Source organism: Pelobates fuscus, chromosome 11 (assembly GCF_036172605.1).
Source record: "Pelobates fuscus isolate aPelFus1 chromosome 11, aPelFus1.pri, whole genome shotgun sequence".
Taxonomy (NCBI): Eukaryota; Metazoa; Chordata; class Amphibia; order Anura; family Pelobatidae; genus Pelobates; species Pelobates fuscus.
In genome coordinates this window covers 112,728,457-112,755,353 of record NC_086327.1, presented here as the reverse complement: position 1 = coordinate 112,755,353, position 26,897 = coordinate 112,728,457, and the positions used below count along the sequence as shown (strand labels likewise).

General features: G+C 39.9%; 1 protein-coding gene across 6 annotated transcripts in view; it reads right to left on the bottom strand.

Moving 5' to 3' along the window:
* SAMD11 (sterile alpha motif domain containing 11) overlaps positions 1 to 26,897 on the bottom strand; it is a 159,137-nt gene that overhangs the window by 64,748 nt on the left and 67,492 nt on the right. For all 6 annotated transcript variants that reach the window (XM_063436917.1, XM_063436913.1, XM_063436914.1 and 3 more), the window contains exons 3-4: positions 19,540 to 19,709; positions 7,601 to 7,651 (exon numbers count right to left, since the gene is read on the bottom strand). In XM_063436917.1, the coding sequence (XP_063292987.1) occupies positions 7,601 to 7,651; positions 19,540 to 19,709 (221 nt within the window). The remainder of the gene's footprint in view (positions 1 to 7,600; positions 7,652 to 19,539; positions 19,710 to 26,897) is intronic.

Below are 26,897 nucleotides of genomic sequence, written 5' to 3'. Positions count from 1 at the left end.
TATTAAAATGTACAATACTCTACGACAGATAAAACCTGAAATTCAACATTTCCCAAGTTAAATAAAATCACAGATTCATGTAACCCTATTTTTCATTAAAGATTATTGCCTAATTCTACTGGCATCAGTTGAGTTAACAAGGGATGTCTTGGCACTGCTTAACTAGCCATCAGCACCCTCTACAATCTTGTCAGCAAAATAATTCTGCTCCCTTCCTAATATACTCCCTAGCTAGACCCTGCCGTAGGCAGCAAGAAGAGCCTGTTACCGCCTAATGAGCTCCCGTCACCTCTCCGCTGTCCCCTGTACGGCTCCCTCTTCCTCTCCTCCTTATCCCCCTACGCTCCCTCCTTCCCGCTCACAAACTCAGGTCTCATGGGGCTCTGCTAATTAGCTCATTAGAATTCAGTGAGAGAGGGGGGGGGAGTAATAAATAAATAAATAAAGGAAGTCAGAGCTGTAAATCCTATCTTTAATGCTCTTCACTTAACAATAAAATCTCTGGATCTGCTCTTCTTTCCACAAACTGCCCACTTTGGACAATACAAATTTAACGTTTAACGCACTGGAGGACCATCGCTTGAACGTTCCTTGTATGTAAAAAAAATTAAAAAATAAATGGCAACATATAGTTAATGTAAATAACCTGCAATTTTTGGAAATCCATATTTCGAATAAGAGCTTGCAGCGATGGATTCTTCACCCAAAATTGGAGAGGACCTAACAAGAGGGCTTATATCCAATATCTCATGCCAGGGGGCCGGCTGAGCATGATGGGAAAATTAATCAAAGCAAAAAATAGGTGCTCTTCTAGGACAAAGAGCTAACTAGTGAGCAAATCTTGGTAAATCTCCTACATTGGCCTACAAAGAACAGCCACCACGGCCAGTGCCACATAAATCTGGGTACCAGTGCAATCATATCATAGTATTACACTTCTGAATGAACACCGAGTTGTATGTACCCAGATACCCTGGGGAAAAAAAAAAAAAAAAAAAAAAGACATCCACAATCAAAGAGACACTAAACTGCCCCCCCTCCCCCCCCATCCTCCCCCCCCCCCCCCCCCCCCCCAATTTTTTATTTTTTTTATTTTTTTTTTAAAACACGGTTTAGTAGGGAATAGTAGATATTCCCTAATGAAAACATGCATGCATAAAATTGGGCATTTTTCATTGGGAAATATCTAAAAACAGCTTGCAAAAACTGCAGATCTTTTGTCTGCAGCGTTTGCAAGCCTTCCCCTTCTAACCCTGTCCAGACTTTCTGTGGCTGTCCAATCACAGACCTCCCAATGCAACTCAATGAGAAGTCTTTGCAAGGCAGGTGCTCTGGGCAACTGTCGGTCTCTTGAGGTTAGCTCTACTGAGCTAAACAAACCAGGAAGTAACAGGACCGGTTGTCCAATTGACAGCCAGGAGGGTGTAATGAAGTTAATTTAAAACACTGTCAATTTCTATTGAAATCTGCATGTTTCGTAAAATGAAAAAAAAAAAAAAAGAGGACACATCCTTCACACATAAAGCTTTTCAGCAGGCTAAAGTGCATTAGTAGTCCATGGTGGCCTAACTTATATAATAAAAATAATAGGTAAACTAATATAATATTAATAAGTAGACTAATATGCAAAAGTTGTTTATCAAAGAGGTAAGCATGATAAGGAATGAAACCATACCATATGTAGAAATAAGCTTTCACATGCAAGTTAATGTGTGCACATGTACAGACGTCAACGCTGCCCATTCTTTCACCCACTCAGTTGGCTGAGCACCACGGGGAACAGAGTCCATCAAAAATAGAGTGCAAAGGATTGGTCATCATTACTATAACAAAGCCAGCTAGGTCACATGAAAACACAGACTTATGGGAATTAAATCAACCAGACATGGTTCTCAACCCCTTTAACATTTGTTACAGTCTATTTCAAAGACGGCTCCCGACTAATAATGTGCCATACAATATTCACCTGCTGTCCAGCAGTGAAACGGTCAATTGGCATTTCTTTCTGTCACTCTCAGCAAAATCCTGCATGAATTATTCATTGGGATTTCAGAGAGCAATGGCGACGTGGAGGAAATATACTTTTTAGAAGAAACTGGACAGAATGGTACCCTCGTGTTGACCCAGGGAGGGAGGGGGGAGAGAGACAGAGGTGGGGAGGAGGTCACAGCAGGAGACAGAAATCGAAATTAGCATATTTGTAATCAAGGTGATTTGGAATCAATTAACCAAATGCCTTAAGCGGCCTTAAACTGTTCAAGAAACACTGACCCTGCCAATCCCATTAGAGGAGCTGAAGTCTGCAGAAATATGCCAGGCGTACAGGCCTGAGGGTGATTTACCCTCCTCTCCCCCCCCCCCCTCTCCCTCCCATCCCCTGTCCGCTGCCACAGAGGTCAGCAGCCAACAGCAGAACTGGCATCTACATAGAAACTCTTTAAATGTCAGTCAATTTCATGCTGCAATATAGTTCAAAGCAGAATACTTTAAATAAAAGTCTATTCCATCATGGGATGTTTTACCATCTCCATGGGCACAACCAGAATCAAGCCATTCAGTCAGCAGTCTTACAGCAGGCGAATTTGGATAGATTTTCCTCTGTATAACACAAGTGCGTAACTTGACTGCAAACTGAAGAAGCTATTTTGCAAGCCATCAGCTAATATATAAAAGTTGCAAAAGGCTCTATACATTTTTAACCTAGTGGGAATAAAATTCCGCATTAAGTACAGACTATGTGCTCATTCTTCTAATGATCTTCTATGAGATATAGGCTTCACCCTAAATCACAGTTTTAAAGGGCAGATTCAAAGGTTTACACAGGGATAGTAATTTGATAAATCCACTCCATGCCCCTTACAAAGAAATGGCATTTGCTATTTTCCAACCACTGTAAGACATGAAAAGCCATAGAATAGGAATAAAGAAAAACTTCCAATTATTGTTTCGATCTTGCAAAATGCCTTTATGTACCATAATAATTCACATCCGGGAGCATCTCAACACATTGCCATGGCAACCAACGCAATGTGCATATGCAGATATCTACATGATATCAGAGAGTATGAGATGCTTTAGACATGAATTTTGGTGGTGTAAAACATTAAAGGACTCTTACTTTCTTATGGTTTAGCCCCAAACTGCTCTCGACAGAGCCCATCCTCCTAGCCCCTCTGAATTCACCTCCACATCCGGCTACAATACGGAAGCCTTCTCTGGGTTCGGGTGATAGGCTGAGAGCGTTAATTGACGCTCTCGATCGGTCGCTGGACTCCCATTCAGAAAAATGCTTTAGAAACGTATGTACTTGAAAGTAAAGCAGGGGCAAAGATAGTATGGGCTGAATAAAAATATATCAAATGTTCCAGTAAAATGTAGCAAACTGAAAACTGCACCAATCCATATAAAATAATATTCCACTAGAGAATCATTTTAGACTCAAGACAAGCAGAATTGGTTTCTAACAAGGGAGTTGCTTTTATATTATAATATATAATATTAAATTATAGAAGTGTTGCATAGGTCCACTCTCAGTTCACTTTCACATGGTAAGGGTGGATTGATTCGCTTATTCCCAGTCAGACCACTGTTGCCACGTTTCCCTTTTAAATGACTGAAGTTTAGAAAAATACATATTTCAGATTATATTTCCCTTGAGCTCTTTACGTTATTCATGAATGAGACTATTGTAGAACTTACAACGTATACATACCATGCATGCACAATAAGTACAACAACTTGTATGGCCACGGGTGGGATTGTAGAGTGAGTTTTGCAAAATGCTGTGCATGTGATGTAAACTTCAGGAATACAGCTTGACCCGACACTTAAAACGTACCACTCACAGTAGGGTATATAATACTGGAAGTCTCTGTGCTGTTTCTACATATTTTGTAAAACCTTTTAGCAGTGGCTCTCACTGATGACCATGTTAGATGGCACTACACTTACCATGGACTGAAGAGGGAGTGGGGATGTGTGTGCCGGTTAGAGTCCTGGTTTTGTAAAATTGCTCAACATCATTTGGCATGGGTCACATAAAGCTATAGAACCATAACTACTACAATCACTACAACGAGCTGTAGTGTATATGGTGCTAATAGAGTTCCCTTAATCACCAGCTAATTTTGCAGCAATCCACAATCTACTTGGAGGGTGGGGGGAGGGGATAAAAATATAAATGTAGAGCTAGTTGTAGGAAAACAAGCATTGATGGCTATGGCTAAATAGCAGATTTAGGGGAGTATTACATTTGAAAATAAGGTAAACACTATAAAACTAAAGGAATGTGCCCAGTTATTCTTCATTTGGAACGTTGTCATATCATTTATACATGATAATAATAAACTTATTTTACCAGAAAGGGATACATTATTTTATCTTATTTTCTCCCATTTTCAGGTGTAGGTGTTTTCAAATCATCATCATTCACCTTGAAAATGTGACAAGCTGAGTTGTTTTTACTGTGAACAGAATTTACAGCTATTAGCTATTAATATGTTCAATTGGTGCATCACCCAACTGAGCTATCTCAGTAGCTCAAATTCCCAATTGTTTAGAATATATAAACAGGTATGTCACCATGCTTTCTTGAATTGTCTGCAATGAAAGGGTTACTGCCATCTCTATAAAAGTACCAAGTTTAAAAGACACCTCCCCCTACATAAAATATGAGCGCAGGAAACATATAAATAAAGAGTAAAAGCCCTCTCAGCCTCTCTCCATCCTTTAACGAGCTCCCAGCAGCTGCACGGATTATACAGAGCCGCGCAGATCAATAAGGAAACCAATCACCCTGACCCTGCAGGCTCCCACCTCCGAAAATAAAATCCGATAAGTGGCACCAGGGGAGGGGGCTCCGACAGCTCAGGGAGGAAGTGAGAGAAGCTGATTATCCTCAGCAGTGAATGCAAGAAGCTGAAGATTTCTCTGAGTATGTGTTATAGGGATTGCTATCTACGTAATTGTGTGTGTGTGTGTGTGTGTGTGTGTGTATGTGTGTGTGTGAGTGGATCTGTGTCTGTGTGTGCGCATGCACATTTCATTTTCCATGCCCTGTGCTAAAAAAGTGCCCTTATATTGCATTCCCCTAAAGGTGGGGGATCTATACGTGTGTTACTATTCCCCTGTGCATCATTAAATTGGGGTGTCAGTACAATAAACAGTGAATTGTGGTGATTTACTGAAAAGCTCAGATGGATTTTTTTCCCCAAATCTATTTGCACTTCTCAAGGTACCGCAAACAAAACTTGCTGTTTTGTGAATATCCCCCTATTTTCCACAGTCAATATGCAGGATTATTTACAAAAGTGAGAATTTAAAGTGAATTTAAAATTTAAGGCCAGAGTAGCAGCACTGACAGCATAGCAGTTCGGCTAATCTGACCTTCACTTTGACTTCTAACCGCTGTTATCTAATGAATGGCACACAGTGCAAAAAATATGCACAGCATTGACATTAGCCAGCCCCAGAACTCTTGTTCCTGACTGGCTAATTATGCCCCAGTGATGCTGTCGGAGGTGGACTTACACCTCTAAGTGGTTAAACTCATAATCTTCAACATTTCAAAGTGAAAAAGTGTACATAGAGACTCCAGGCACCATGACCACTTCAAATCAGAGAGGTGGCCATAATGCTTGGAGTCAAGCATACTTCAAACGTGTAGGATATTTCCATCCATGGAACTCTTAATCCCACCCCTTACACCAGTCAAACATCTATTTGTGTTGGAAAGCTATTCCACAACACAGTGAACACGTTATAAAAAGTATGCCAATCCATCTTCAAAACATAGAGTTTGTGCCTAGTAAAGAAAATAAATATTTTTTACTTCTAATATTATTTTATATTAAGCCAACATAATATGCACCAGTCTACAATAATTAAAAATCTAATTTTATTGGCACTTTTATATTACAAATAGCGCACAATGTCTGCATACAAACTCATTAGTTTGATACAGACGTGTGTCTCACTCATGTACCATAAACACTGCGAGTATACAGATCTGAACACATTGGACTGCGTTAGCCAATCGTGAATAAAAATGGCAAACTAATGGGCAGTCTTGGCCCCGTCCGTCATCTGCAGGTAGAGGGCACAAGTACCGCATTACACAAGCGCGGAGAGCTGTCAGCTAAAGCCATCACCTCAGTGCAGGGTGAAAAGAGAAGGTGACACCCCTCGTAAAAAAGAACTGGTAATACACAGCTATCTGAGTCAGCACAGGCTGAAGGGATCGGTTTTACGGAGATGACAGCTGACATTAGTCCTCGTAAACAGTCCCAGAAAGCTGTGTAAGCCCCTTTCGTCAGCGCACGGACTGACCCCCGCAAGGATAAGAAGGTGTGGATTAGGGTCAGGCATTATTTAAAGGTACAATTGTTTCTAAAACTGGATTTATCTCTTGCATGACCATGATTTAATCTTTGCAGGGTATGAATATTGTTGAGTTTTCAGACACGGACAGATAGTGCACCTTCCGCTATTGACTGGTTACATTCACTATATTATTATTTTATTCCTGATGTTGCAAATTAAGGATAATTAAAACAAGAAATATGTCTCCTGCTGACTTGCAATATGTGCTGATTTGTAATTATTTTATCTCTTCTTTGTATACATTCCTATATACTACTGCTCATGTCATATACTTAATTCCTCTGGTAAAACATTGATATGAATTGTGAAGGGATCTCCAGGCATTGAAATGAGCTGCATATACAAATGTACCCCAAACATGTGTCTTCAGGTATAGACAAATACTTGTAGCTACGGAATCTGTTGGCGCTATATAAATGGCAATAATAATAAAAAATAATAATAGGTAATAGCAGTGAGCACTAAATAAAATACATAGAAACATATGGCTCACTTGCACCTAATGTTGGTCAAGTCATGGTCGATAATGTTGGTCAAGTCACCCAGAAACCAAATAGAACTTCAGACAAATCTAGTAATTGTTCTGTGACTATAGAGGAAGCATACTGCAAAACCAAGATAACCTCCTGACGTAAAATGTATTTTACTCTTTTTTTGTCCATAGAACAAACATTTGTGCAGCATACAACCAGCACGCAAGTGTCACAAGGCAATACACATATCTAAAAGAAACTCATTAATGTATCGCTTTAGAAAAAAATGTCTTCATCCCATACAAACAGGGAGTGAAAGATATGGTAAAGCAATACTTTTTTTTTTTACCTCTTACATCGTATGGCTAGAACATTTACAAAATCAAGACCACAGAGGTAAACAGCAATCGCACACCTACACACATTACCACCGTGCATTATGTTACACATATAAGGGACCATATAACCACAACTCAAACAGCACAGGGGAGGGGGGTATATGCATTGGTCAACATAGAGGGGAAGAATACTTATCACCATATGCATCTGGGCATGCAGTGTGATTGGGTACCATAACTACTTATTATGGTTGCATACTGCAGGATATGTTATATGGCAGCTGTGGTTTACATTGCATGTGTTAACTTTGTCAACTTTTCTTTCCAAAACTGACAGTTTTTAGATTCATCAGCCCTGCTGAATGCCAATGGCAGAACACAGAAAATGGGGTTAAAAAAGTCTGGTACCTGCAAGAGGTGTCTTGAAAGGAGATGTTTAAGTCCCAGTGCGCCCGTATCCTGTTGATAAATAAACAGAGGAATCAATTCACATGTACCCAAGGCTTGCATTAAGCACAGCGCTCGCTGGTAGGACGCCAGCAACAAACATAACGCTTCTAGATCGAAGATAGAGCACTACCTGTCCTCCCGTTAACCACCAGCAATTGTAGAACTACAGTTCCCAGAAATCTGTGAACTGTAGGCCCAAAACAGCCGTGAGGCTCTGGATACGCAAACCTTACATAAACAGGGTCATTCACCAAAGTGAAAATTGTGGAGATTTCAAAGTGAAGGACAAGCTAGAAAAAAATGATTGCTTAACTGACTTGGAAAATGGGTTTTCCAGTTTTCTAGTTCACTTTGGTAAATAACCCTGACAGCAATTTATGATGCATTTTCAAAACAGTCCTAACATATGAATAACCCAATATATACAGTCAAAATATTAGAAATCATAATAATACAATTAAAAGGTTAAGATGGTATTACAGGGGTGACTATATTCCCCGTATAAAGAAACACAATAAGCGCTCCACATGACTGCACGGAATGGGAGGTTTGGCGACATATTTAAGGATGAATGAATTGTTAGCATTTGTACTCAGGAAATGCTATGACATTTGTTAATAGAATGCCACAGCATCTGACAGTGGCCTCATCCACTTCCTCTTCTTAAGGTGGTTAAGTGGTTTCCCTCCTGTTTACTTGCATCCAGATAAGAGGCGCCATTATGGTACAAGAAGAGTGCAGCTATATGACATGCAGATACAAGGTTACAGTTAACCCTATAAGTCCCAGGAACATGAATATAAAGTGATAGATTCAAAAGGCATTCATTTCCTCCATTTAATTATTACAAGGTTTAAGTGAATTTTCAATTTAATGCCATAGTAACCAATCTGAAGTGAAAGCGGACATAGAGAATTTTTTGAAGTTTAAAATTTGCTTTGAATTAATTTTAGTACATAACCCTGTTAGTGTTGCTTTGTTGATTTCCAGATAAACCAAGTTTTGTAATTTATTTTTAGGTACTAGTAAAACAAGTTAATTATTATGTTATTATTTATATAGCACCAACAAATTCCGCAGTGCTTTACAGTTGGTGGACGAACAAACATGTAGTTGTAACCAGACAAGTTGGACACACAGGAACAGAGGGGTTGAGGGCCCTGCTCAATGAGCTTACATGCTAGAGGGAGTGGGGTAAAATGACACAAAAAGGTAAGGATAGTATTAGACTAAGGACAGTTGCAAGAGAGGAATCAGTCGGGAGCGATTAACAGTTTAATTGATACGCTTTTATGAAGAAGTGGAAGCCAATGTAGGGACTGGCAGAAGGGTGAGGCGCGGGAGGTGCGGGCAGACAGGAAGATGAGCCTCGCCGCCGTGTTCATTATGGACTGTAACGGTGCAAGTTGGGAGCACGTAAGACCACTGAGAAGCGGATTACAGTGGTCAAGGGGAGAAAGGACAGTGGAATGGACCAGCACCTTAGTCGCATCTGGCGTTAGCAGAGAGGCAGTCAGAGACACTAGTCAAGAGGGACGGGGAGAGATAAAGTAAAACAAAAAAATAAGTACTGGTATATCGTGTCCTAAATAATCAAATCAGGTTATTGGCCTACTATGACCATCCCTAGAGTAAGCTAACAACCACTCAAAATGTGACTTGGGGTGTGAAAGGAAGACATGTTCACACAATGGGCTGTTTGCAAAAAATAAAAACTAAACCAAAGCAAACACAAATGTTATTTTATGTACTTTGGTAGAAGCAGCCCTGCTGTAGGAATTAACCATTCCTTGCACATTCTTCTGACACACACACAGCTATTACTATAATGGCTACCTCACGTTCGGCTTAAACAGGAGTACTCTGTAGTGATACAATGCTACCTTCATCACGTCATGGGTCATGTTGACATACAGGGTTGTTTGAATTGTTAAGTGTGAATTATCAGGAACTTAAGTGACTCTCAGTTTAGACCAAAATAGTCAAAATGAAAACATAGATGGAGAATATTTCCAAAATTGAGATTTTTGGCCTAAAATGTAAAAATTCACCTTTTTTTGACAATTCATACTTTAGTGAACCCCAATTACGTATGTAAAGAACATGTTAACAAGATTTCTTTTGTGCTGCTTCATAAAATGCACAACCTTACAAGAGGACAAGGGAGCTTGTACGGAGTAAAGTCAGTGTGTAAATAAACCCCCTGATTACCCGGACATAATTCACCGTCACAAAATGAATCCCAAAGGGGTCCATTAACCAATCTTTATTCTGCATATAAGCACTATATATTAAAGGTTAACAAGTTAATGTGCCAACTCGAAGCATAAAGAACTGATGAGTGTTCAGTGAAGCATAAAGAACTGATGAGTGTGAAAGTATTTAGAAAACTGGGCAGACTAGATGGGCCGAATGGTTCTTATCTGCCGTCACATTCTATGTTTCTATGTTTCTATGTTTCAGGAAGACGTGGCAGGCATGGAATCCCAATGCAGGTGATAAAGCCTTGATGCAAATTTTAAAAAAAGTCGTCATCCTCCCTCCCCCACAAAAAAAAACTCTTCAATAGTTCACAGAACTTGTTATAGCTATTTGGTGAGAAGGGAAATATTGAATTTTGGCTCAAGAAACCTGTTCTGGATCCTGGTATGACCAATACATCCCGAACACGATTTCAGCAGGTTTTGAAACGCACGCGAGGAGCAGCTTCCGAAAAACCCTTCGTACCTTTTTTTCTCACTTGAATGGGAAAACAAAACAAAGAACGCTGACATGTGATAAGCAGCTGGCAGCCATAGTGGGATAAACGCTTCATTAGTGGGGAATTTAACTTGTGTGAAAGGCTAAACAAACAGCTTCTCAACCCAGGCCCCTGGCAGTGGATTTTTTTCTACATCTTCAAGAAAATTGTAATCACTCACACAGAAAAAAAGATATCTTGACGATATGTTTCTAGCAGATTTACGATGTTAATAACAGGTAGTAACCAGTAAGAATTAAAGCTGCTATTGAAACATCAATCCTATGACTACGTATATCTATAATGAAGGCAAAACTTTAGCATCACACCAGCTAGAGGGAAACTTCACAACTAAATGGCCAAAGAGAAGCCCTTTAGTTTAGCCTGCGTGGCTGTGTCCGCAGACATGGGATTTTCCAAACCTGGGGACTTCCTGACTTTGCAGAAGTTCTAAGATTTGTCGGTAGTCTAGAGCAGCTCATTAATATTCAAACTGGAGGCCGTCTAAATGTTGTTAGGAGCAAATTTCCAATGTAGAACAATAAATCACTACGGTGAAATCAACTCAATATTTAAAAAAAATAAAAATCAAGAACTTTAAAGTAATCGATTTTGTTTTTCAGTAATTTTTACAGGTTATCGTGTATAAAACGCTCCAGGACGTAGAATGTGGAATGGCACACAGACGATTCCAAAATGCAGAGAAGTAAGTTGCAACTGTTTTAAACTGACAAATCTTCTACAGTGAAAGGTTACAACTACTTGATCTTTCGGGAAAATATGAATATGCTTAGAAACAGGATTTACAACCTATGTGTGGGTTTTCTTTTCTTTGCAGCCAAAGATTAATGGTAACACAACTCCAGGTGGGCTCAAAAGAATAATCTATCCCTCGGGAAAGATACGGATGGATGTGAAAAGAATAAAATTGCATTGCAGCAAGGCAGCGTCAGGTTCCATCGATCAATTTCCTCACGTTGGTAAAGCTGGGAAACCACTGCTCTATATATAGTGATAGGACAGGCACACGGTGTGCTTGCCCCGCTTGTTGGAGAAATGCAATTGGCACTTTTTCTGTATGGAACAGAACAGACTAGAACACTGCACACTGGTCGGGCAAATGGGTTTTATCACAGTTGAGAGAAAAGATTTACATCAAGAATCCCATTTCTGATCTTTAACTTAAACGAGATGCCAGGATCCAACAGATTCTGCTCTACCCCAGTGTAGCTAGCTAAAGATAATGCATGCTACTCATCAAAGAGAAATTGGATTGATAAGATGTCGAGGAATGGAAGTTTGATTGTATTTCTTCCAAACATGTTTATTTGTGTGACAACCTGTGTACCTTTTCCTGCAAATAAAGTAATAAATAAAATGTGACTTTCCCAAATAGAATGGGCTGGTAATTAATTTTTTTATAGACATATTTATGCATTTAGCGAACATGGATTTTTTTAAGCTCTGTGTTGAACTGTAGGAGTTAAGTCTGGCGTCAATCCAGTGTGCGCTTCACATGCAACACACTTCTTTGCATGCGTGATATATACATGATAAATCTGGCTTTGAGAAATAGCTAAAGCCAGATCACATTGACTTAAGGCTGGCTAGGAACTGGTTTGGTGGCCCACCTCAGAGTGAATCTATGTTTCTCTATAGATTTGTTTAGCGAATAGACATGACAAGAGCTATGAAGACCTGTGAACATTGTTAATGGACGAGGAAAAACAGGGACTACAGACAATCATTTTCCGACACAAACATTCCTGTGTTAGTGCAACGTCAATGCGAAAGCACATTTCATACGGTTTAATTTAATTATACAATGTTACACAGGAGGTTATGCAGTCTCCGTGATGGTCATCAAATGTGATAACGAAGAGAAACAAAGAAAATAAATCTGTAGATATCCCAGGAGCAAGTCAATAACTATCATACCAGCCACACGCAGAAACATTGTTTGCGTAGCCTGGGCCTGTCTATGAGGAGATCTAAAATGGCCATACTAGTTAAAAGTATACTTTATACATTATACATTAAAAGCATTGAAACATTCCACAAGCCACAGAGAACCAAAGATTAATAGATCCTGTTGTATCTACAGTCATGTACATGTATGTGTCTAGATGTGTGTAGCAATATAGTCTGTAACTCTTATCCTCCAGTTTCCAATTGATTTAGATTCTCATGAGAACCCGGTTTAACACGAATAGAAGCACCGATGGTTTTTTGCACTTCACAGACAGTAACCCTAGGATCTGGCAGCCCTTCCTGAGCAATGGTAGCTCTCCAACCCATCAGTCTGCGGGCGGAAACAAAGTCAGTGCCAAAAAACAAACAAACATTTATAGAAAAACATTTAAAAAAAAAAAAAAAAGAATAAAAATGAGAATGTATTAGACTGTTCAGTCTTTAGGAATTAAAAAAAGAAATACACATGTCTATGGAACTATAATATACAAAAAATAGATTGCAATATAAAACCTATATGGGGCAGTCTGTAAAGCAGGGATGGACAAAAGGTAGACCCTTAACAGTTATAGAACAAAAGCTACTATGAAGCTTCACCTACCATTACACTAACCCACTTCACTTTTTGGTCACTCTTGCTGAAAATGATTAACTGTGTGAACAGAATTAAAGGGTCATTATAGTCACCCAGTCCCCTTCATCTCACTGAAGTAGCCTGGGTGCAGTGGTGCTTTCTTTTTAACCTTGCAATATAAAACACTGCACACTGTAACTGAAACTATAATGTTTACATTGTAGGGTTAAACTCATCTCTTGTGGCTGTCATACAGCCAGCCACAAGAGGCACTACCATGGTACTGACGTCATGTGGCATGGAAGCCCATTGGAAGGCATTGAAAATAATATGGATATGCACCAACTAACTGTGCATGTGTATCAGTTTCCCAATGCTACTCTATAAGGAGCATTGTATTGAACCATACCATTGGAGATGGAGGACTGAACTGGGCTTTAGCGCTGGTAAACGTAACGTAAAACTTTAGATTTAGCCAATTTTAAGGCATGCGGAGGAGGATGTATAGAGCTAGGGACAGGGGCATTATAGCATTAGGAATACATGTTTGTGTTCTTAACTCTATACTGTTACTTTAAGCAGCTTACTGCAGAGTGTTAATATAAATTTTGTTCCGGGCTTTGGTATGTAATAACCTTTTCACCCCATCTGTAAGACACACTCATGTCTCTGTGCACGCACTGCTGAATGTCAGTACCGTAGACACGCAGTCATGGCACATGCTATTTTTGTTATGGGCTTTATTCCAGAAATGGGTCATGGGGGCATGATGTGTGGAGATGATTTCTTCTCTGAAATGAATAAGATGTGATTCTAAGAAGTCAAAGTTTTAAGGAGAACAGATAGTAGGTGCTGCGTTAGGAAATGGTTTTGTACCTGCCACAGACTCTCCTAGAACCAGCAGACGGAACTACCAATGATACAGCTAAATAGTGCTGAATTCGTTTAGTTGCTTGGATACGGGGGAGAGCCCAAATCATGCCCTTGTACCAGCACTGGGTGACCTTAATGCAAGTCATTATATCCATTTGTAGCTTCAGAAAATAATAATATAGCAAAATCGGTGACTACGTTTACTTGGTCGTGCAAGATTTTTTTTTCCCTATGTATTCCATAAGGCAGATGAAGAGAAAACAAACAAAAAAAAAACTCATCACATACTGAGAACCTATCACAAATGCAAGTTTTGCATGTATGAAAACAGAAAAACATGCTCCAGTATTAGAAAATTTCAACAAAGCCACAATCACCCATCACTTTCTTTAATAATTGCTCATTATCATTCATCCACCATATGCGTATTAACACACAAAACACTTTATTTGTTTTGCTATGAAATATACACTTTTACAGTTTTGTATAGTTCCCTTTCAGTGACCTATAGTATCAGCAATATCTCCACCAGAGTCCAAACATACCCTCTACGGACCTGTTCCGTTAAACGGGGCTTCTTGTGGTGTTCACTGTGTGTGTGTAAGTATTTGTGTGTGTGTGTGTAAGTGGAGATGGGTAGGTATTGCAATGATAATGGACTGAAATAGGAAAGCTCACTGACGCCAGAGACAATTGCAAAAACCAATAACAGTTGTCAGAAGCTCGCTGCAGATGGTCAGACTTGGCCACTGTCTCGAGAGTTTCCAGCCAGCTCTGTAATATTGAAAGTCTAGGATAAAAAAAGGACAGAGTCTAGGCTTAAGAAGGCTCATTTTTGGGTTCTAATATGATTTTATTTTTACTTTCTGTCTACCTAGATTCAGTCTGTCTCCCTCTCGTTCATATTACTATCTCCCTCTGTAACTTCCGGATTGTGACTTTTGAATTTCTGATATAGACCCCGATGTAATGTTTTTGCATTGACCTTTAAAATGATTTCATAATTTATCATTTGACATATTTTTTATATATGCTACAGTTTTGATATTTAAAGGTTTTGAAAAAAAAATATTTCAAAAAGCATTTCTGAAATTATGAAATCATTTAAGAAGCTTAGCCACAAATATTACATTGGGGTCATAACTGGATAAAAACCACACGGTGAGCTTCGGAGTAATAAGACATTTTGGAGAATTCTAAAAGTGAAGTAAACATTCTGGTGGTTTCCATGGTGACTGAACTCTGTAGACACAACTTCCTATCTCCAGAATAGTTTGTAACGTAGACTATAGGTATGTGGGATCCTGAAATGGGATTTTACGAAAACCTACTGTATTTGTTGGGAGGGAGGGGGATGACAACTGAACATTATGTGCATTATTTATATAAAAAGGGCACATTTATTACATGCACAAACATTCGTACAGTTTCGGTACGTGTTTTATGTCTATATTTTCTTACATAATTACAGCCTTTAGAATGTCATTTTTATGAGTATCACCATCATCACGTACTCTTTAATGCACGCTAAAACCTTACAGGTGTTCTAACCGCTCGATTTAGTGAGTGCAGTGTAGTGTCATTTTTAAAGGAAATAATTAAGGTTTCAATTAAGGGTTCCAGATCCAGTATAACTTTCTGTAAATATTCCATTCATTCCTGCAGCTGGACTGCACATAAAAACTGCTGTCCTGCAATATGGAAAGTTTTGTTGCCAATGGGAAACCAATTATTTCATCTGTATGATGTACCAGGAGGCTATTTTAAGGATTGAAACCCCCTCCCAAAAAACTGCAGTGACTTAAATAAGTGATTTTCTTTCTGTTATGTACGAATGTCCATTGTCACGTTTTGTCATTTTGAATTAGAGTGCACAGAAACGAGCAAAGCGAGTAAATAATGTTTCTTTTTGGTAATTAATATACAATATGTATCTATATAGATGGACGAATCACTAGGGCTGGAACCTGGAGATATGAACATTCTAGATCAGTTTTGTATTAGCCGGAATTCTGTTAGATGTTAACAATGAAAGCTTGAAGGAATAAATGAATCCGAATTATAGGTGCTACTAATGTACACGGGCTGAATTGCCAAGAACAGCCGGGCCAGGTTCCTGTAATTGGTTTAGATATTTCCCTGTCTCCTTTATTTTCAAGAGGCAATAAAGTGGCAGCTCAGACACTTAAAGCTTCAACCCAGGCGGATCATATTAGAGAAGGGTGTGGAAGAGACAGAGATGAAAACTAAAGGTTAAAAGGACGGGAACAGATGTGTACCAGGCTCTAGTAAAGTCCATCTGTTCTGTCTGGCTGTACGAGAGATCAGGTGACACACACTGGCCTAAAACCAGGCTGGAGCGTAAGCCAGGCAGTGTCTAAATTACGGCGATCTTCAGAATTCCATTAAGAGATTTGCAACCCAAAGCATACCAATGCCAGGCTGACTGTGGCAAAGCAGTAGTGTTAAAAATCAAAGCAGGCTGTGCAGATCAATGTACACGTATGTTAAAAAAACACGAAAATATTCATATCCATAGCCACAGGACTGAAGAAGAAAGACGTCTAATGTTGGGTCCTGCAGCAAAGCACTGAACATAAATCAGGGAACATTGGGGGAGATATAAAAACTGTAGATTCTAAAAATGGAGTAATGAACATGTAACCCAATGGAACGTTCTATCAGAGGTATTTGGTTTCCATGTTGCAAGCTCCATTAACCCCTTAAGTACACATGACATGTGTGACATGTCATGATTCCCTTTTATTCCAGAAGTTTGGGCCTTAAGGGGTTAAAAGGACAAGCAATGCAAACAGCTCAATGAAGTCGGCGAGCTGTCAATTATCTATGTGTGCTGTCCCCCATATTTTGTGTCTTGCATCCTGCACCCTGCACTGCCACATGCCTGTTTGGGCTAATTTAGCTACAGAAGTCTCTACCTTTGTGGATAGTAAACATTCATGGGGACTTATAATAAATCCATTATCACATGATAGAATCTCTGTGTTGTACAGCGATCACAAACCTATGAGCTTAATGTTGTTGTCATTTTCTACTTTTAGGAGTGACGAAAGAACAATTCCCAAAGGAGATTACAATAAAAACTAAGAATGCATATACTGACAAAGTTCAAAAAGAATTTAATGTTAACAGTCACTTTTTGCATTTGGTATTATTATTTAGTTACTAATCAGAGAGGTGTTGGCAAATGTCATAACTGATTAAATATATTCTCAAATAGGAATTATTTTAGCACAGTGATATAGCAGTCATACAGCGCTATATAAATAATAAAATAATAATAATAGTCATTTGTTGCAAGTGATGCAAAAAAGGAAAAAAAAAAGTACTATCTGTAGCTAACTTTTAGTTGGCTATCAGGTTGTGCAAAAAATGACATGCAACAGTTTAAATGTAAAGAATCATTATAGGCACCCAGAACACTTCAGCTCAATGGTGCCAGGTCCCTCTAGTTTTAACCCTGCAGCTTAAAACATAGCACTTTCAGAGAAACTGCTATGTTTCACTGAGGGTTAATACAGCCTCTATTGGCTGTCTCACTGACAGCCGCTAGAGGCGCTTCCGCGATTCTCACTGTGACAATCACAGTGAGAAGACGCAGGACGTCGATAGGAAAGCATTGAGTAATGCTTTCCTATGGGCGGTTTAAATGCGCGAGTGGCTCTTGCCGCGCATGCGCATTCGGATCTGAAGTTGGCAGGGGGTGGAGAGTTTCCCAGCACAGAGGGAGCCCGGCGCTGGAGAAAGATAAGAGGCTGAAGGGGTTTAACCCCTTCAGCCCAGTGGGAGGGGGGCCCTGAGGGTGCGGGGGACTGAATGACCCTATAGTGCCAGGAAAACAAGTTTGTTTTCCTGGCACTATAGTGCTCCTTTAAACATACAAAATAGAGAAATCTTAACATATTCTTTCTGGTAATCACTTTCTAAATAAAAGAATATAGTTTAGGAACCATGCTTTGCGCACAGGGAATTCTAACAACTGAATTAGCTATTAGCTCCCATACCATGCTTGCTAAAGATTCTGAAGGTTTGGAGTTGAAAGTGATCGTATATCCGGTAGGCACAATCTATATCTTAGTCACCTCCATGTGTGGTCTTAGCTGCCTTTCCAAGACCTGTTGCCAAACATTCAACCCCAGAGGCAGCAACTACACTGCTACACAAGTAACTGAATCAAGTACTGAGAATTCCAACCATAATCTACAGCTAAGCGTCCTTTGTAGCCGAGGATGAATGCAACAAATTGTCAGACGGGAATATTCAAAGTCCATTCAATCTTCAATCAGCTCCATACAATCACCCATTCCACTTTAGCACCCAGAGTGTTATATAAATATACCTAAGTGCTTTAGAAATGTGGGGTTGGGGAGTGTATTATTTCAGAAAATCTTCTATTAACCATCCCTTAAAATAATTTGGCATTAGCCCCCATGGATTTTAAAATGTCTAGAAGGACATGAAACAAAGGGATTTGCCAAATCCCTTGTCACTGAGGGGTTAAAAAGTGCTGTTCCACCTACTTATCTGAATGGATCACACAGATGACTAAATATATCTTTAAGAAAAAGAACACCACCCCGTTACTGTGCATGTTCAAACCTTGCCCAGAAATAATTATTATATCACTTCAAATGTCATATTACAGAAAAGGCATTTCTTGTTGACAAGTTTTTCTATTGATTATTGTAAAATACGTGTAGACGTCAGGATCTGCTACTGATTATTGTAAAATCCTTCACGATGACAGGTTCTGCTATTGATTATTGTAAAGTTCTCTTAAGTGCTTGGTTCTGCCACTGATTATTGTAAAGTGTCAGATTTTGCTATTGATTTTGCCTTTTAGAGGGCATGTTTGCTACCGATTATTGTAAAGGTTTATTTTTTTTACATGACAGATCTGCTTTTGAGGATTGTCTTTTAAACTTAAATAACAAATCTACTACAAGAAAAAAAAAGGGCATTTTATTTTTCTATTTTCAGTGCTGTTACAATGCAAAAATAATAAAAAATATTTAATAAAAGGCGTGCATTACCACATCACTCCGAACCTGCAAGTTTCCCAGGGTTCTTATCTACCACTGCGATATTTACTAAAAACAGCAGATATCTCTCGGTCAGACTCTGGCCTCCCATAGCTTCCTGTGAAAGAATTAGCTAATTTCCCCAAGGTGTCACTGCAATTCTGCTTAGATATACACAATGTAGCCTGTGATACTTCCCAATTAATGAGACCCGTGCCTTCCTTAAACTTGTGCAAGTGTTTTCCATTTTTTTTCTGCTTTAAATGGTTGAAACACTGCTTAAATCTGCGTGTACTCTTAGCGTTGTAATTCCAAAGGAATAAGACAGCAGGGGTTTCCGGGATAGGTACAGCTTTTCAGACAGGGTCTCTCAGTCTAATGATCTACAACTGCACACTAGAGAATTTTCTGTTCGGAGTGTGATATCAAAGGGTTAAGATCCCACATTAGATCCCATGAGTTCACCCTTAAATTATAGCACTGCTCCCTCTCTCCCTGCCTGCTGCTGGCTGGGACGGATTCACTGAAAGTAGCAGGTGCTGTTGAAGAGGCACGCACAGATCCTGTTTCCATGAAAGTGTTGCCAGCGTGAAAGGGAGGGATCAGCCAAAAAGGGCCCACACATGACGGCTGTTCAAAGTCGCTACCCCCAGGCACTGGGAGCTTGTTAAACGGAGCGTCTCGTCAAGACACGTACCTTCTTTTCATGATACTGATGTGTAGGTCCTCTTCCAGCTTTACAGATGGGTGTTCTACATTTCCTTTATGACTGTCGTCCCCCGGGGAGAATACGGAGCAGGGTTCCTTTTTGGGGATCCGGCTAGGTGGGAGCGGGATGGTCCTTTTTTCAGCAAGGCGACCCCGATTCTGTATGAAGAGAGGAAATGTCTTAAGTGAAACATATAAACAGAATAATTTACATGCAAGAAGCACAAACATTCACAGTTTGAATCTAGAACTAAATATTGCTAGAACTGTTACATCTAAAAATATATTTTACTACATCAGAGCGCGTGGTAATGGATGCTTTGCAGAATTTTAACATATCATATTCTCATTTTATACTGATCATGCCCCTTCTATTTGTTTCTTTGCCACAGGCAAATATCTCACAGATCAGATGACGGAAGCGTAACCAGCATAGAGATAACGCACTAACACACGCTGAGATCAGTAGGTGTTACCACACAATCTGCTTTCATAATTCCACTATTAATATGAACAGAAGCATATCATGGGGATAATATCGCTTTATTTATTTATTTATTTATTTTTTTATATTACACGCTGCAGCGTATTTTCCTGTACTATACGGTGCAAAATACCAACAAAGACTGTTACATGTACGTATTGATTATAAAGTAGTGGAATGTGCAAAATGAACAATAGGTGATCCTCTGAAACCGCCCCCCTCACCCCCCACCATTTTTTTTTGTGTGGAGTTTTAGAGAAAGACTGATCAAAAGGGGCATATTGCCAACTCTACTGGTTGTTAGCCAACTTCTTAAAAAAAAACAAAAAAACACACACACACAAAAGCCAATTAACAGTCGACAAGGGTCACAGAGATTGGTATCGAATACGCCATTTAAATGGCAAATTTGTGACAAGAAAAATAACTTAAGAAAGTACTTTGGGAAAATTTTGTGCATGAGCATATTATTGGACACTCTGGGTACAATCAAGTATCAGTATTCACTCATCAGGAAACCATGGTAATGACGTCAGAGACCACGCTCTACCCGTAGCTTTGAATGGTTGTAAAACAGAAGAATACAAGAAATGTCCAGAGAAAATGCAAAACATATAAAGATCAGAGAGTAATGAGCAAACCCGGGCTTTATTAGACCCAAAGCCTATGGCCCAAACATCTGCTTTTGACGCCATAGGCTACTATGTAGAAAATGTCGTCTATTACATTAAAAAACTCTCATTATATATATATTCGATTTTGCTATTCTGGCCTAAAACTCAAACTTTACTTTTACAGGTTTATCCGCTAAAGTGAGAATTGTCCGGATTTCACAGTAAATTTCTAACTTAAGGCCAAAGTAGCCAAGCTGGAGCCATGGTTACCTTGGACAAAAATGTCCAGTTCAGCTCTTTTTCCCTAAATTTTTAATTCACTTTAACTTTACCAACAATTCTTAGTTTAGTGAACAAGCCTCTGAGAAAAAACGTGGCGACAAATGTGGAATAAGACGTTTGCAACATTCATCTTACATCTCAGACCAACTGATAATTTGGAAGGTCAAACTATTTCATTGTGAACGTTAAAACAGAAACAGACAAAACAGAAAAAAAAGTGAATACATACAGATGTTGACTGATCCCACACTCGAGTAATTTATTTCGCTGTCTACGTGGAAACCGAATACTAAGTGAGTAAGGGACATTTGTCTTGCCATGAAGTACTGTCATGCCGTAGTGCGCAAAATGGCGACTGCTGATCTACTTTCTTGTTTTTAACTACTTTTAGTTAGACAGATGTAATGCAAGCAGATGCCCGACAAAGTAAAGGCACCAAAAATGAAAAAAAAAATAAAAAATTATGTTTTAAAGGTGGGAGTGCCCAAGACGTCACACAGCATTACAAGCCTTACTTGATGCGGATAACCCACGCCAACCAATACGAATGTTACTACACATGCTCTGAATATAGCAGTCTCGGCTCCCTGCTTATGGCAATGCACGCCAACGTTCGGGCAATGTATTGGTAAAGCAGAGGAAATACAAATCCTTGAAGCATTGACAGCCATGCTTTATGATATGTCAAATTAATTTCAGACCACTTGGCTCCCATGGACAGACCATCTCTAACTTGGAAAATGTGTGGGTTTGACCAGGTCCCCCTATCCCGTCTTTTTTTTGTTTTCCCTACCCTTGTGTTCATGGAAGTACTGGGGAGGGGTGGAGAAGACAAATCTATTCACCCAAAGTTCACTTTTTTTCTCTTTTTACATCTAGAATTGGGTCATACTCAGCTCCTGGAAGCTTCACCTGTCAGGGTCTGCATCACTAAAGTAATGTCAAACACAGTACAAAACAGAGGCACTTGAAAGGAAGGAAGATCCCAATAAATGGCAGAATCCGCCATAGACGGGAAATGGAAAAAACGTGGTGGCAAACGCTGATTGGAACTCCAACCTTTGCCATATCAATTGCCAAGTATATTACACACATTAGCACCTATGAATGCTTAGGATTTCTTTCGATTCGGCTGGAATTTTTTTTGTTTATGTTTTATTATGTCTGGTTTCATGCTGAGCTCACTTCCTTTGGTATTTATGTATTTGATTTTATTGAAGACATTCGCGATGGTCGAAGGATCTTGAAATCCCAGTCTTATTATTATTATTATGGAATTCTTTACATCAAACTACATATGTGTAAAAAGCATTATTTATTTGGGCATTTACCCTTACAGTGCTTGGCGTTGCTAGTAATGGTCATATCCATCATTAACCCCTTAAGGACCAAACATCTGGAATAAAAGGGAATCATGACGTGTCACACACGTCATGTGTCCTTAAGGGGTTAAATGATACAGAGAATTCTGGAAGTTTTGTCATGAACCAATATAGATTGAGGGCTGATGCTGATTGACAGCTGACAGCCACACAGTCCTTCTAGTCTGCCCATTCCCTGACGTAAAAGTACTAACTCTTTATTTTATGTGACTGCTTGTGACAGCTGTGTTATTATCCCAGCAATTCCATAACTCTTTCACAGCCTAAGAAAGTCTGGACGAACACCCAGATGAAATATGAAACTGCAAATAAAACTGGGCTTAATTAAAATAATTATAAAACGAGACAGCATACATTCAGTTCCTTTGCAACAGTTGAGAATGAATACTAAAAAAGACTAACAAACCCCAGACATTAGACAGTACATCTAGAACAGGGGTAGACAACCTATGGCACGTGTGCCATGCATGGTACTCGAGGTGTCTTTGCACGGCACTCAAGGCTGCTAGAGCCAAACAGGCTCTGGCCTATCAGGAGTCCCAGTGAAACTTCAGATATATGCTAATACGAAAAGGTGATGAAGGACAATCCTCAATTTATGCATTGCAACACGCAGAGGAAGTGATCTCAGATCACTTCCTCCCAGCACCTGTGATTGGGAATCCACACAGGAGTAGAGCAGCCTGCAGTTGCTATTGCAGCTCCTGTCCTTGACCTGTACCTGGCCAGCCTGGTCCCCACTGGACCCAGGGAAGCCACCCACACTGCTAGATATACACAGACATGCAGAATAACCCTCCCCTCATACAAATAATACGAACAGCCTACACACAAACATAGACACAATCCCCACAAACTCAACATCACCAACAATCCACATAGGTGCACACTACCCCACATGCAGCCTCTCACATGCAATACTCCAAACAGCCCAACACATACACACACTACCAAATACACAATGTGACATATCCATCCACACACACAATGAAACTACTCAACTACACATATGCAATATAATAGCTCATAAACGCACAAATACAACGATAAAAAGCAGCTACAGTATAAATAACCAAAGCAGAATACAGCATCATGCACATTTCAATTTAAAAAAATAGGACTGGTACGCTACGGGACATCACAATCTTATTTCGGCCCAGTGCTGCTAAAAGGTTGCTTACCCCTGATCTAGAATATACCTAACTTTTCAGTAAGGTGGGGTGGTAAATGAGATAGCAAGTGGATTAAGAAAGGGGTGGGGAGGATCTATAAAAATCAATTGTGAAGTGCTAAAAATAATATATACACAACGTTAGTTTTCTTCTAGAGACATTTTATTAATCGACCTTACCCTTAAGTTTCATGCTGGGACGGTAAAAGAAAAAGGTCGACCAAGTATTAATAAAATTAAATTAAAAGAATCTGAAATTAGAATATGTGATGAAGATCCATGTTTCTAACACAGAATGGCTTCCTTATTTAGTAACTTGGTACTTGTTCTAATTTACTGGCCCAACAAGTACACACACAGCATCTGCTGGAATGGAATTGGGAATATGCCAAAAGGGTACACTAAAGGGGGTACAGCTTGATAAAGGCTCAATAGCAGAGCCTAAACGTTGCTCCAATAAAGTCTGCTCATGTCCCTTTATCAGTGTGCTTGTGAATTTGCATCAGAGAGAAAAGATAGCGACTGGATTGTAAAAATTCTTTATGGCCATTAAGGAGCTACGGGGCAGTAAGCAGCCGTCGGAGAATATCAAAGGATTTGTTATTAATCACAAGGATACAACGGCATGTGACGGCCATTACAGAAACACATTACTGGCAACGGCGTTGTGGAAGAATATAGATTTAGTCTTCCACTGGCTGAAGGTGATACACGTTGTGAGCGTTATGAGAAGCCTAATAATAATCTATTGACAGCTAGAAAGGGAAATCTGCATTTTTTCAAATATGTTTTAACATTCAAACTTTCAAACATGCAAAGAATAACTATGATGCCAGAATTCATATCCATTCTAATGATAAGAGTTAGACAGATAGGGAATAAGATGAGAGTGAGATAGAGAACGCCAGGGAGTGAGACAGAGTAAGGGAGTGAGACATGGAGTGGGGGAGTGAGACAGAGAGTGGGGGAGTGAGACAGAGAGTGGGGGAGTGAGACAGAGAGTGGGGGAGTGAGACAGAGAGTGGGGGAGTGAGACAGAGAGTGGGGGAGTGTGAGACAGAGAGTGGGGGAGTGAGACAGAGAGTAAGGGAGTGAGACAGAGAGTGGGGGAGTGAGACAGAGAGTGGGGGAGTGAGAGAGAGAATAAGGGACTGAGACAGAGCGGGGCAGTGGGAGACAGAGAGCAAGGGAGTGTGAGAGAGAGTGCGAGGGAGTGAGACAAAAAGCACAAGGGAGTGAGAGAGTGAGATAGAGAGAGAGGGAGTGAGAGAGACAAAGAGCGCCAGGGCGTGAGAGAGAGCAGGGGAGTGAGAGAGCTAGACCAAGAGCAAGGGAGTGAGGGAGAGAGCATGAAGGAGTGAAACAGAGAGTGTGAGGGAGTGAGAAAAAGAGTGTGAGGGAGTGATATATAGAGCGCAGGAGTGAGCTAGGCAGAGAGCGCTGGAGTGAGAGCATGACGTAGTGAGACAGAGAGCATGAGGGAAGCAGAGAGATGATTGAGAGAGAGCAATACCGAGGGTAAGGGAGTGAGAGAGAGAGTGTGAAGTCGTGAGAAAGCAAGAGTAAATCACTGCATCTCTATGAGGAGCATTCAGCATCTAAATGCAGAACGTGGAGACGCTGTATGTAGCTGCTAGGAAGCACCTCTAGTGGCCGTCTGAGTGACTGCACCTAAAGGTGTTACTAAGGTAAACACTGCCTATTCTCTTAAAGTTGTAGAGGTTCTGGATTATAGTGTAACCTTTAACATAGTACAAGGTACCTTTAACCTTCAAAAGTGACAATTTCTTTGAAAATCTGTTTCTCTTTGTGAAATGAAAAAAAGAGGAAATACTCTTCACACACAAACAACTTCAGCAACTTAAAGTGCTTTAGGTGGTCGGAGTGTTCCTTTAAATATCCATCTAATGGTCAGTAAATCAGCCCCAATATCATGCCTTCAATAAAAGATACATTTCCCCTTTCAATAAATAAAATAAAAATGAATGAGTTCCTAAAACACTCTGAACATTTATTGAATTTAAAAGTAGAAGTTATGAAATATGCACCTACTTCAAATATAAGTTGAATATCTTATGAAAGCAGAAATATTAATAAAGGATTGGTGTCTCAGGGGCCTTGGTGAAAGAAAGAAGAAGAAAAAAAAGAAATGAAAAAAATATATAGACACACACACACACACACACACACACACTCACACTCACACTCTCCTCTCTCCCCTCTAATAGAATGCATTTTCGATCGAACACACACCCTTTGCGCTCCATTAAAATAATATTAATTATAAATGTAACCCTTAGCGGCGGTTTGCCAGTTAAGACTAACATGCGCCACTATGGGGTCAGGGCTGCTGTAGAAGAGGACTGAGTTTGCCTGTGGGTGTTTATTGCTGGAGCTGAAGTTTATATATATTATGAACCCCCCCCCCCCCCCCCCACCTCCCAGAGTTGCAGGAGGAGGTCAAAACAGCTGCATCCCCAGCTGTGACATCTGGAGACAGGCTGATATGGAAAGGTTCCCCAGTCTGGGCTCGTCAGGCTTTAATTGATCCCAGCGCTGCGCGTCCCTCATCGGCAGCAAGCTGTGAAGAGTGTGCGGAAGTGAAGAAAGGAAAAATAACAAGGACAGCGCTGCTCCCATTAACTCCTGCACTGCCAGAGGGGAGAATCTGGAGAGGGGGTTATACATTTTAAAAATGGCAGAATTGGTCAAACATGTCATTAGAGTGCATCTTAACATGTGGATACATATGATGGAAGATTAAAATAATGATGGGGTAGTACTTTGGTAGTGGGACAGGAAACCCAAATCAACATTTAGTCCTCTATTCTTGCTGTTAAAAAATATATATATATATATAGATTTTTCGTTCTTGGGTATTTCAGTAAATACCCTTCAGGCACCTTGATTGAGTGGTCAGGATGGATAGAATGGTGTCCCACAGGACTGTGGTAAGATTCTTCCTAGTGGTGTTTAATGGAGTGTCTGTGCATATTTATCCTGCATTTAATTGCTGGGTGGGTTCCCCAATGGAGCATCCTAGGTGGCATTTGGCGCATTAAATCATATATATCACATTGCTAGGATAATGCTTTAATGCTGAAGGTGTTATTGTTGTGTGTGGCTGTGTTGTCTCTGTGCATTTGTGCTGGCACAGTTTGCAGCGATATTTTTGGCATTGTCTGATCCCTTTTTCTTGTTTCTTCCCATCAGTGGGTAGTTTCCTGTTGATGAATTTTTGTTGAAGGTTTTGTGGTTGTCCAAAGACCCAAATGGGGGTTTCAGAGATTTTTTTCTAAATCTCATCGTCTGCTAGAATTGGTTGTAGGTCTTTAATAATTTTCTGTACTTCATTGTGAGCTGGGTTGCACGTGACCACAAGTGGTACACGTGTAGAGGGTTTTTTTTTTTTTT